Consider the following 12,678-nt stretch of genomic DNA (forward strand, 5'->3'; position numbering starts at 1 on the left):
AGACTGTGTTAATTGCCAGTTAATTATTTGTAGATGTGTAAATAAAATGGCCTGAGAACATGTTTTCCTGTTTCTTGTGGTATCCCCATCATCGAGCTTTAAATATTTTTGCCATGTGAATATGTGTCAGAATTTTCCAGATCAGGACCTGCTCCACTGCCCATGCAGCTCTGTGATAGAGGCTCACTTCATGTCCAGCATCAAGGAGGCCGACGCCCTGAAGCACAAGAGCCAAGTTGTCAATGACATGCAGAAGAAAGACCACAAACAGCTGTGGATGGGCTTGCAGAACGGTGAGACACACGCACATGCCCATTTCAGGGTGTGGCGTTGACATGCACACAAAGAATACATCCAAACAGATTGGCAGATGATCATGATGCACAAACAAACCAAAGAGAGGGACGGTCTGAGTTTGCAAACTTCTTTCCAAACGCCCACCAGTTTGTATTTCCACATCATCGTTCCAAGCAGATTAATCTCCTACCGGCTTTATAGAATAGTCAAAGCTTGTGTTGGGAGAGGTGTCAGGGAGAACTGGATGCCTCTGATTTGTGGTTTGTTGTAAAACTTGTGCTTGTTTTTGAATTGCAACCCAGTCTGCAACATGATGTGCCTGGAATGTCTGCTGGTCAAGCTGATTAAAATGGTAACTATAAACACTTCAACCACCAGGACGGCAGCCACCCTTTGGACCACTCAGCAGCAAATGTGTCATCTTGGTTTTCTGTATAATTGCCTGCTTCTTAGTTATTATTAGAGCACACAAATGTTATTCCAGACCAGTCACGCTTATATCTAAATGTGTAAAGTGGAATTTATAGTTCTGCAAATGTGTCCGTCTGTGTACACGTTTCCATTTCGAGAGGGTGGAGAGAGGGATTTATACAGACTGCTGACGCACTCCCGGGCAGTCCTCCGAAATGCTACATCTACATCGCTGGAAGTGGATGACATATGCGTCTCCCAGATGCTGACTGGTTGATAGTGGACCAAAACTACAGCAGAGTTCACCAGGAAAAGAAGAACTGCCAAAAAAACACCCTTAAAGATAAAAAAAAATCCAGGATGAAAAGCACAGAAGGTGGCTGCAGTGAGCACTTCTCGACGTTGTCAACACTCAGTTTCAGTTCTTTGTATGTTATAACTTCACTCTTCTCCATGGCTGGCTGACATGGAGAAGAGTGTTTTTGGCTGATGGAGCAAAGCAAGAATGACCCACAGACTGGTTGTGCTTTTCCCCTGCCTCCATTTATTAACAGAGCTCACTGCAGGCACACAGGGTATCCTTGGACTGGGGCAAACAGTAAACACACCAGCCATCCTGAACAATAAATTCTGCTTAAAGTAGCAAAAGCCATTTATATGAATATTATTACAAATAAGTCTGCATCTAACGGTTCTTTTGGTTAGTTTGCATACTCTATGGATGTGAAAATTGTTAATGCCTATCTCTCAGATAGTTTGCTTATAGTTGTTATTATCCCATAACTGTCAAAACTGCACACTGTGCATGTGGCATTTGTAAGAGTCGAACAGGTTTGCAGAAAAACCCAAGGGTGTCAAACCCGCAAAACTTCAGCTGCTTGTCTCTCTCCCACTTTCCCCTGAAACTCGTGGTGTGAAAATAACAAAATATCACATTATTATGAAAAGGCAGATAAAAGTGAATTTAGAAGATTCTTAAAAAGATAAGGTTATGAACTTGTTTTTTTAACTGAGGGTTTTGTTTAAAACTGCATTTAACAGAGAAGAAGCAAGTCCTTTTAACCTATCCAAAAAGAAGGAGTTGGCCCCAGACATGAAAGTGAAAGATGAAACTTAATCTGAACTAAAACTTTCACATCCAAAACAGACCAGAAACAGAGAGGTCTCAAACTTTCATCCAGGAGAGAGAAAAACAGACTGTTCATGTGAAAGTAAGGCAGGGATGCAGGTGGGGGGTTTGACATTAGCATATGCTGTGTGGAAACATTTTGATGGTGAAAGATCACACTGTAACTAAAAGACTAAATTCTTGTGTTGCTTTGACAGTTGGCCCGAGTAATACTGACACTAAATTTCAGTTTTAGTGACGCGTCTCTATCTTTTACTTTAACCTCCATTTGAAGGTGCTGAGGTGTTTGAAAACTGGTGTTTCTCAGAGTTAAAGAACAATTTCATTCTCATTCTAGCACATGTCTTAGGCTAGGCATGTATTCAATTCAGTTCAGTTTTAATTTAAGTTACACCCACTCAAAACAACAGTGCTTTATATTGCACCCGCTCCAGCTCACTTAAAAACAAGAAAATCCCATAGAGACCATGCACCCAATCTTAAATCTTCACACTAATTAAAATTCAAGTGAAAGTGATGCATTTCCTTGGAAATTTTATGTAGTAAACATAAACAACACAGGCTGTTGTTTTTATTGTTTATGTAAATTGCTAATGATACCCAGACATATGTGTCCCTCATTGCCACTGCAACACAATCTTCAAAATAAGAGCAATAAATGAGGGCCAGACTAATGAGTTAATCCACAAATTGACCACCTCCTATGACCAGTTTCCATTCACTTTTTATATAAGTAAATACATTTTATATAATTATGTCACTGTGAGTCATTTTAATCTTCATGGCCCACACTTTGAGAGTCATTGCCCTAAGCATTTGGGGACATTAAAAGGAAGAACTGTCTGTTAAGTAGAAGGGACTACAAGCAGCACCATCCCAGTCCACTAGCAACCCAGGACCTGTTAGTACTGTTGCTGCAGTGATCTGGATGAACTGAAGACTTATAGAACAGCTCTCTGAGGCTGATGTTTCTCATTTTAATAGTATTGCGTATATTTAAGGCCATCCTAGGCATTTGTTTCGTGAGTGTTAAGAGACACATCCTGGTCAAAAATGACTCAGAGATTCCTCAGTGCATTGCTGGAGGCCGGATAATGTTATCCAGAGTAAATGCCTGGATAGACACCATGTTTCTGTTCAATAATCAAAATTTTTTTTTCGTAGTTTAGAAGTAAAAATGACAGATGTAAGATGTACCTGTGGTTTAAAAAGTTTATGTATGTCACCTGGCTTTAGAGATAAATATTACAAGGTAATCAGCATCAGCAACATCAGCACAGCGTTTTCTAACAGTATAACTGTGTGATGTCAGAAATATTGGTCACAGCAGAGAACCCCGTGGAGCCACGTTGCTAACTTTTGTCTGTGAGGAAGTGAAAGTTTGCATCTATCACATTAGTACAATTGAAAGCAGCACAGTACATTTCCTTTAATACCAACGGTGTAGTCTACTCTCTGTAATAAAATGTAGTAGGTGGCATTGAGTGCCACACTGAGGTCGAGCAGGACAAGCACAGATCAGTCAACTGTCTAAGGTCATAAAAAATAAATAGTAACCTTCACTAGCGCTGTTTCGTTGTTATGGTGAACTCTAAATTCTGACTGAAACTCTTCAAATAAATCATTCCTCTGCAAACTATCGCACAGCAGATTTACAACAAGAATTGGAAGAGTTTTCAGAATGAAAGGAAGGTTTGAAATCAAGTAAGGGATTTTTAAGGAATTACTTAGGAACAGCAGCCTGAATTATTTTGTGATATATAAAGAAAAAAGTGTAATAACAATAATTTTTATTAATGGTAAGACTTTTTGAGTAATCTTTTAGGGACGGGGTCTAATAGGCATACTGATGACCTATTAAAAAGTTAGTTTTATCTTTGTGTGATTTTTATGTTATGTGTCTGTTTTTGTGTCAGATAAGTTCGACCAGTTCTGGGCCATGAACAGGAAGCTGATGGAATACCCCACTGAGGAGGGAGGCTTCAGATACATCCCTTTCAGGATATACCAGGTAACATACATAAGGACACACGAGTAAAACTTAAAAACCACAAACCAAACTCTTTCCCCCACAGAAATATGCTTTGAACATAGTATTTCCACTTTGCACAATGTATTTTTAATTCATTGAAAGGGAAATTTTCCTCTTCTGCCCTGTAGATGGTGCCAAAGGGCTGTGCAAAAGTAAAGAGTGTTTCTTTAGCAGATAAATCAACCAATGATTTCTCCAGCTACTCACTGCCTCTCTTTGTCTACTGTAGTCTACTGTTGAGGTCACAAAAACTATTACTTGGAATCACGATCTGTATTTAAAACAGCCTGTTGATTTGAAAGAAAGAAAGAAAGAAAAGACTAGAACTCTTGATGAAATGAAAGATAAAATGAACTCTTCTTTCCTTTAATTTTAAACCCTCAGATAATAATTCCTACACAATTTAAGAATTGTACCTAAGGATGGGTAAACATTGCTTCTGCCTGCTATAACTCTACATTAACAGTAAAAGAAAATCTTGTCAGTCATCCATGTTAACCTCTTCTTGGACCTTTTCTTTGTATAGTCATAACTTTAATAAACAATAAGAGCCTTGGTTCATTCAGTTTAGAACACACAACCAAGTCTGCAGAGGAATGATTTACATGCCAGTCATAATATTCACCTGACACCTGAGTGTAGGTGGTTTTAATTTCTTTTTCATGCTGCCCGTAACTTCATTGCTTTACATGTTCCTACTTGTAGTCATGACCTATGATAAAACAGTCGCTCTGTAAATGATGTAGGCAAATCAAAAACCAAAATATTTCTCGCAATATGCGTGTGATCCGTTGTGCCTGGGTTTCTGGGGAAGTTATTCATTTGTCCCTGTACATTTGATACCTGTAACACCCACAAGTTTGTCAGGAGTTTCATTGACCCATGTTCAGCCAATGTGTAAGCCTAAGGGTTCAGTCTGGTTTAAGGAGGTGCAGGCAGACAAGCAGCCTCAGGTCGGGTGTTTCCACTACGCCGATATAGCTTAATCCTGACTCAGGTAAAAAGTCCCTTTGGAGCACAGAAAAAAGAAGGGATGAATAAGCAACTGGAAAACATTAGCCGTCGCAAGCCAGACAGTGGGGGAAAGCGCTTTGAGTCAAGTGTTGGGGGTTTCTACACCGATCACAAATGGCCGAAAAACGTCTGGAAAATGAACTTTGCAACTTCTAGAGTACTTGGTACAGTTCACAGAATGAGTAAAAATGCAGTTCTACAACAAAACATGGCATGCTAATGGACGAATCTGTAGCACCGCTCTAAACATATATAAAACAAGTCTGTTTTTATCTTACCGAAGAGTATCATTCAGTCCAGTCAGGGAAGTAAATGGCATGAACACATCTGGAATTTTGTAGCAAAACATGTTGACAGTCTGCTTTGAGTCTAATGCCTCATTGTGAGTGCAGAAAGTCCCATCACTGTTGTTCTGTGAACAATTTAAAACTTTAGTCTGTCAAGGCAAGTTAGGAAATATAATATGAAAAAAATGGAGTGGCAAACAGTGCAAAAAATAGATCTGGTCTTAAATGACTGTGTCAAGTGTTATGTTATGGAACCGAAAGAGATTTGTAGATGTTAATAGCACAGCAGGACTTCAGTGTAATGGTAAGATGCTAGAGTGAACTTTCCTACTAAGCATATTTTTCCGTCACCATATCTGCTGTGACTGCTGGTAATTTCCCATCATGACGATTTATTATCAAGTGTTTTAAGTTTTAATTAGACGTGCTGGGCTCCACATATGGCAGCATTTACATTCTACACAACAACAAGGGCGACGCAGCAGCTGTCAGTCACTGTCAGCGCTGACTGTTTTGCATGAAATTCAAAGCTGAAAATGCTTGTTTTTACTTTCACATCTTCAGCACATAAATAAAACATTTTACACTTCAACAAAAGCATTCTTGTTTTCAGTAATAAAACATTAGCGACGCTTTAAAGTGGTACACAGAAACATGCAGTCCAACCAGCTCAGCCCGCCCTCTCAGACATGCACTTGTTGCAGCCACAAAGCTATGTAACTTCTCGTGGGTTGAAGAAACCCAAACCTTTCTACTTTTGGACATTTTTCATGACTTAATTGAAAGTTTCAATGGTCATTTATGAGCTGTGTTGGTTTCATGACAATTGTAGCATCAAAGCCTGTTACGAGCTCACATTGTAATTTCCAAATACACTAGAGAATGTCAGCATCATTCCTGAAAAGTCTGGATTGTTGTGGAGATGGTGTGGTTTTAGTCTTACAAACTGCTAAATATTTACAACCAAAGAAAGTCTGGAAAGTCTAAAGAAGAGTGGGAACAGAATCAGTTCATTATGATCTTAAAAATACTGCAGCTTTCTGCAGTGCTGGCAATTACTTTCACGGTCTTAAAGTGCGATGAGTGTCCACAGAAGTTTGCAAAAATTGTTTGGAGAAACCAAAACTCATGAATGTCTGTACTGTTTCATAAGTAGGGCACAGCTTTGCTGAGCAGTAACTGTGGCTAAGTAAGTAGCCTGCTTTTAGAAAGGCAACGTTTTGCTTTTACCTAGATGACCAGACACCCTTTTGTTTTCGTTTGTTGTCGTTTCTCTCAAATGCTGTGCTCTACGGTGTTATGTCTACAGACTTAATGCTTCTTTATGACATAGTTACAGTTTGAGGTAATGAGGCTAATTGGGGATAACTCAGTAATAATTCCTAATTGACAAAGTTAAGCGGCATTTATTCCTTTATTTTATTAGTTTATTACATGCTGATTACATACCTCCAACTAGGTGTGGGCAATATAGACACAAAATTACTTCACAGTATTTCAAGGAAATTTCCAAGAATGATATTTCTGAAATTTTAAAAAAGCAATGTTTTCTCATGATTGCAGCTTGTAGGCAGCAGGGTTATTCGCGGAAACAAATGAAGAGCATTTTCCATCCTTTTTTTCCAACGAGCTTCTGTCATTGGTGACAAACTACTTAAATTAAAGTGTGAATTTATTTTAATAAGCTGCCAGCAGCAGCAGGATAGTGAAGTGCTGTAATATAGTGCTATGACTAAAGTCACTTAACCTTGTAACTCTTTAGCGGCATGCATATTGCCACAAATTAAAAAGTGAATTAAAACATCTCAGGTAAAAAATATTTTTTATCATAGGTTGAGGTTTTTAACCAGTTGCTTAAGGCCCTGATTTTCCACCAGGTAACCGCATCAGTAATTTCTATCCACCGTTTGCTCTTCCTGTCATATGGAGTGCAACGAGTGACTGATCCAGAGATGCTCGGTTGAGTCATTTGTTTACTTTTGCTAATATATCCTCCTCGCGTGCTTTCATACCTTGGTTGTGCTCGACAAGTGTGTCTTTACCTCGATTGTGTCTTTACCTCGAGTGTGTCTTTACCTCGAGTGGTGAAACAAGCGTTGTGTTTGCACCTTAAGCGGTAACAGTCTTCTTGCATATTTTGCAAAGTACTGTGTTTTTCTAGAGGTTGTTGATGTAGCTATCTTTATAGCCACAAAATCATCATCAGAGGCTGCCACACAGCTCTCGTTCTCAGATATGCTTGGGCTAGTCTCGTTGTACAACCATATCATTAATATTGCAATATGATACTTTTATATCATGTAAAAACGTACATTGACATCACTGGCGATATGACATGGCACAGCTGCACCTGTATGATCACACAGCATAGCAGCAGGAACAGTTTTGGATTCTGTAATAATCAAAATAGAACCGAGTTAATAACACCTCTTGGTGTATTGTTAAATCTTCCACATAGTTTACATGATGGCTTGTTCCATCACTTCTAGTATTATGTTTGCAATAATGTAAGACTGGTCTATTTCACTTTAAGGGTTCAATTAAGCAATAAGTGTTACATATCCAGTGTCTGAAAATGTCTGGCTAAACCTGATCATCTTAAGTTCAATGTTTTTAAAAACTCATTGCAAACCCAGAGGAGTAGTATGAAGCTAGTTCAACACAGCCAGACCTTTCTTTGGATTATGCTTCAACAACACAGTTGTAGAGGACTGTTAGCAGTCATCTGTCAACCACTGGTATCAAGAGAAAAATGCATGTTTCTGACTGGTTGTGAGTGGTCGTCTGCCGAGCTCAGCTGCAAAGATGATGCTGCACCAAAAGCCGCCTTATGATTGCTTTGGTCACTAGCAGATTGCTGCGGTTGTCTGTCGTTAGTGTGAAAGACACCAGCTAATTTGCAACGACTCACAATTTTCCTCTATGAGTAGCACAAACTAAACCACTTTTCACTCTTTCACTACCACTTGTTGAGTAGTTTGCCTGTATTTGCTGCCAGGTTGCTGCTGTCTGTCATACAGAACAACAGCAACCTATTAGCAAATAAAGCATTTACAAGGAGGTTTTCAGTGCAGCACCGTATACCTCTTTGCAACTAATTTCATACTAGCAACTTCCAGCAACATCCAGAAACCACTGTCGGCAGCCAAAATACACGCTTTCCCTAGCGATCAACAGTTAACAGGTTGCTGATGAGTCTCTAGGCCTGCATGAATGAGACTTAAGAAGTTGACTTGCCAGGAAGCATTAACTCATTAGGGAATACACATTTTTCCCATTTGTGACTGGTGGTTGGCAAATGGTTGCTGACAGGTCTCTAGGCCGATGTTAAAGAAGCAGTGGTTGGCTCAACAAAACCTAAGAACCCTATTAGACATAGTCAGCATAACAACAACAGTTACTACCTTTCCTTCTTAATCCAGGATTTGTTCATCAGGGTCATAAAAGGGCACATTTGTTTTATTGTTCAGAAAATGGATTATACTCAGTTTGCCAAGTACATTTCAAATGTCCACAGGCAGCAACTTGTAAATTTGTAAATTCTAACCCTAACCCATGTTTATTGTATCACTAAGTGCTCTTTCGTTGCTGCCATTTATTTCTAACACCAGGGGAAATGGCTGATATATAGAAATAACATTTTTTTTATTCAAGCCGAAGTGAAAGTCTTTTTTTTTTTTATGGTTGTTATCTGTGACAAATAAAGATGGCTGCTTTGATTTTTAAGCAGTATCACAAGTGTGGAACATACCAGCCAGCAAATCAGGAGCTTGCATAAAAATATACTTATTTGTTCAGCATTCCTATTTGAATATATGGATATTGATCTAGCAAAGTTTGGCTCAACAGATTTGGAAATAAAAAATATCCCTACAACTGAGAATCTGTATTGCTCTTGATAATGTCATCAGGAAAAGAACTAGTGATTTGTACAGCTGATTTCAGTAGGAAACTCTAAGAATAGAAATAAATATGCAGCATTATGCATCTTTAAATATGCAGTTACCATGGTAATCTAACCAGGTCAGAAGAGGTCCTCTTAACGACACTTAAAAGTTTGGCTTTGGTCTCTACACACACAACTAACTCATTAATCCTGTTGGAGTTTACGCTCCTCAGATTTGTCTTTTTGAGTGGAACATTAATACTTTTGAAGAGTGAGTCCTAGAATTAGGGGGAAAAGATCTAGAACTGGATTTATCCTTTAATTAAAAAGCTTTATGCTCCACTACAAAGGCCAAAACAAAGGAAGGAATTAAAGCAAGAAAAAAAAAAATTACAATTTATTTGAAACAACAAAGTTTGTAGCAGCTCTCCAAGGCATATTTTGTTGCTATGAGTATAGTATTTTGCTAGCTAGATTTGTTATGGCAAGACCAAGCATGATAAAATCAAGCTAAGCCACAAGCTTTGGAAAAAAAACTAGATAGACTAGAATTGAAATGATATAGACGCTGAGAAGAACAAAGCTGCTTGGCACTCAGGAGTCATTGTGGATGACTTAACACGAGGCTGCCTTCAACTGAAAAAAGACACCCCTACCCTCCACCTACAAACACACACACACACACACACACACACACACACACACACACACACACACACACACACACACAGACACACCCTCCCTCAGTGAGTCCTTCAAAGCCAGATTGTGGTCTTTAGTGTAAATAACATGTGCTGGGTTTGATGCAGACAGAATTAATGACAACACTCAGTCCAAATAACAGAGGGCTCATTTCCGTCTGGCCTGCTGTCCTTATGGAGATGAAGACACCTCATTGGCACGAACAACACATTTGTCTCTGTGTGTGCGTGTGTCTGCATTGTCTCCCACAAACATCATTAATAATTATTATTCGTAGAATTAAACTTCTGTTTTTATGAATGCTGCTTTGTTTCTGTTCTGGTCAGATCAAATTGACAGATTTATATTTTAAACCCTGTTTTCCCTCCAGGCTGTAACAGTGTAAATTATTTAGGTAAGGTTAATGAACAACCACGAATTCTCAGAATAGCTTTTTGATGGTCTTGACATACTTTTCACAACTACCTTTCTGTGTGAACTTATACATCTGCCTTTTCAAGCTTCTGTTTTTGTGTTGCAATTTTCATTTATTTGTATTTGTCATCAAATTGCTTCCACTTGAGCACTTTTCTCGTGTTATTCAGTGTGTGTGTGTGTGTGTGTGTGTGTGTGTGTGTGTGTGTGTGTGTGTGTGTGCATACACTGGAAACCAAAGAACCAAGTGAATCTTTCTGCTCCAGCAGTGACGCCACTCAGTGATTTAAAGAGGCAAACAGGGCCGACCATCTCGCTGCACGGAAAGTGAAAATTACTATCCTGCTTTTGAAGACCGTTTACATTGTTGCTGTACAGGTACTCCTCTCTGTTCCTGCTCCGTGACTAAGTGCTGAGTCACAAGCCCCTGATGTGAAAGCAGGCAGTCCGCCTCCAGCAACCTCTGTTGTGGTGTTCGGAGGGTGCCTGCTTCGAAGAATACAGGTTTATTGCCTCCGAGATATCTTGTAATGGCTGAGTGAAAAGAGGGGGAGGTGATGACTACACAGACAATTACAAAACTTGGGAATGCTGGAAACAGTTGTGCGTAATCTTGCCACAGGCAACAGGTGAATTGCTTGTTGAACTCGGGAAGAATGTTTTGCAGCATTTACAGTAATAAGTTTCCAGTATTTCTAATCTGCTGTTACTGCCAAGCCTTTTGGAGCAGAAATTGTGCAGCGATTGAAACAAAAAAACAACCCTAACCCTACGAGACAGTAAAATACCCCTGGTTTTTTCACTTTTAGGGGTGGGACTCGATTAAAAAATCTAATTAATTAGATATTTTGTAATTAATTAATCTTGATTAATCGCAAAAGAAAATTTGCCCCAAAGCGCAAATGGGGTTTTTTTTGTTTGTTTTTTTAAATTTTAAAGGATTTTATTGGGCATAACTTATAGACATGGACATAAATATTGTAAACTCAAGCACTTTTAATCTATGGGGGAAAATGCATTGAAACTGCATTTCAATGCAAAACAGAGGAAAAAAAAAATCCCTGGCCAAAATTGTGCAGACTTCAAAATAAAGTGTTATTTTAAGAACTTTAAGTACATTTTCAAAATGGTATTGTCTTTAAATAATAATAATAATAAAAAGTTTAACATAAAGTTCAGTTTTTCTTCTTAAAAAAATAAGGCAGAAACTTATAAGTTTATTTATACAGCTTCACCTTTAAACTCTGAATAACCTTAGCTAACATTATTTTGTACATTAGGCTAAAACAGTGTGAACATTAAACATTTTGGTGCAAAAAATAACAAATCTGTTGGACTCACAATTTACTGTCCATCTCTTTCAGCCAGTTACTTTGGCTACGTTCACTGCAGGTCTTAATGTTCAATTCCGATTTTTTGATCAAATACGATTTTTTTTTTGTCTGCTCGTTCACACTACAAATTAAATGCGACAGCAAACATGCGCAAAAGAAGACGTCACACACAACGCGCTCTGTTTAGACCCAGAGCAAACAATATTGTTTGACTGATGGCCCTTAACCCTTTAAAACTGGTCAGAGCGGGCACGCTCCGTTTTGCGTAACTATTTTTAAATCACGGTAGCACTGCAACCATGTGAGCTAGCGCAATAATTTTTTTTGCATATGAAACCGGAGGAGTTGTACTTACATCTTATGCCATCAGCTTGTCCTAGGTCACAGTTTCCTTCCACATACAGCTTTGCAAAAACTGCATAAAAAGCACTTGCAGCAACAAAAACATAATACTCCAGAAACACGCTTTGCCGATCCGATCAGCTGTTCATAACACTTCCTACGTCCATCAGCGTGAACTCTCGCATGTCCGCCATGACCTGCCCGAAACCGGAAGTGACGTCATTTTCACGGAAATGTAGTTTTTTTTACCATCAAGGCCTCATGAGCTTATACTGGTGTTTTTAAAAGTTATGTTTGACTTCATGACTTTCTGTGTCGTTTGTGGGATGCTTAGGACTCATATTGCACTGCTGGAAATAGTTTATTTTGATGCACATGCTGCTTTTTTGCAAATTTGCACTATAATATTTATTTTCGTTTTTCCTGCAGTGTATAGAAATTGGTGTATTTCAAAAATAAAACTATGAAGACACTCAAAATAAATTTCCTGTGGTGGGAAACTATTTTGTGCAACTTTTTTGTATTTACAGTTTTGAGGGACAAGCCTCTTAAATTTCTCTAACTAGAAATATATGTTAAAAAAACAAAAACGATTTTAAATTTTTTTGTAGTTTATTGCACTTTTTTGCAATTTATGTAATTACTATGCACTTTATGCATGCATATTATTAAAATTTAGGCTGTAATGGTTGTATTGATGTATAGCAACTTGAAAAGCTCCCAAAAATGGCTCTACAGCATGTAAAAATATAATATAAGCTGTGGCGGACTTGGTTCTATGGTAGGTCTTAAAGGGTTAATATAAAGACTTTGGACTTTACGTTTCCCAA

The 12,678-nt window shown here is 38.4% G+C and overlaps 1 protein-coding gene across 2 annotated transcripts in view; it reads left to right on the plus strand.

Moving 5' to 3' along the window:
- The window catches only part of atg5 (ATG5 autophagy related 5 homolog (S. cerevisiae)), a 49,203-nt gene that overhangs the window by 7,242 nt on the left and 29,283 nt on the right, over nucleotides 1-12,678 (plus strand). For both annotated transcript variants that reach the window (XM_085365850.1, XM_085365851.1), the window contains exons 5-6: nucleotides 131-293; nucleotides 3,754-3,848. In XM_085365850.1, coding sequence (XP_085221976.1) covers nucleotides 131-293; nucleotides 3,754-3,848 — 258 coding nt within the window. The remainder of the gene's footprint in view (nucleotides 1-130; nucleotides 294-3,753; nucleotides 3,849-12,678) is intronic.

This window comes from Diplotaxodon limnothrissa, linkage group LG11 (genome assembly GCF_057381915.1).
Source record: "Diplotaxodon limnothrissa isolate DT_005_m linkage group LG11, D_limnothrissa_male_GT1.1, whole genome shotgun sequence".
NCBI classification, from domain to species: Eukaryota; Metazoa; Chordata; class Actinopteri; order Cichliformes; family Cichlidae; genus Diplotaxodon; species Diplotaxodon limnothrissa.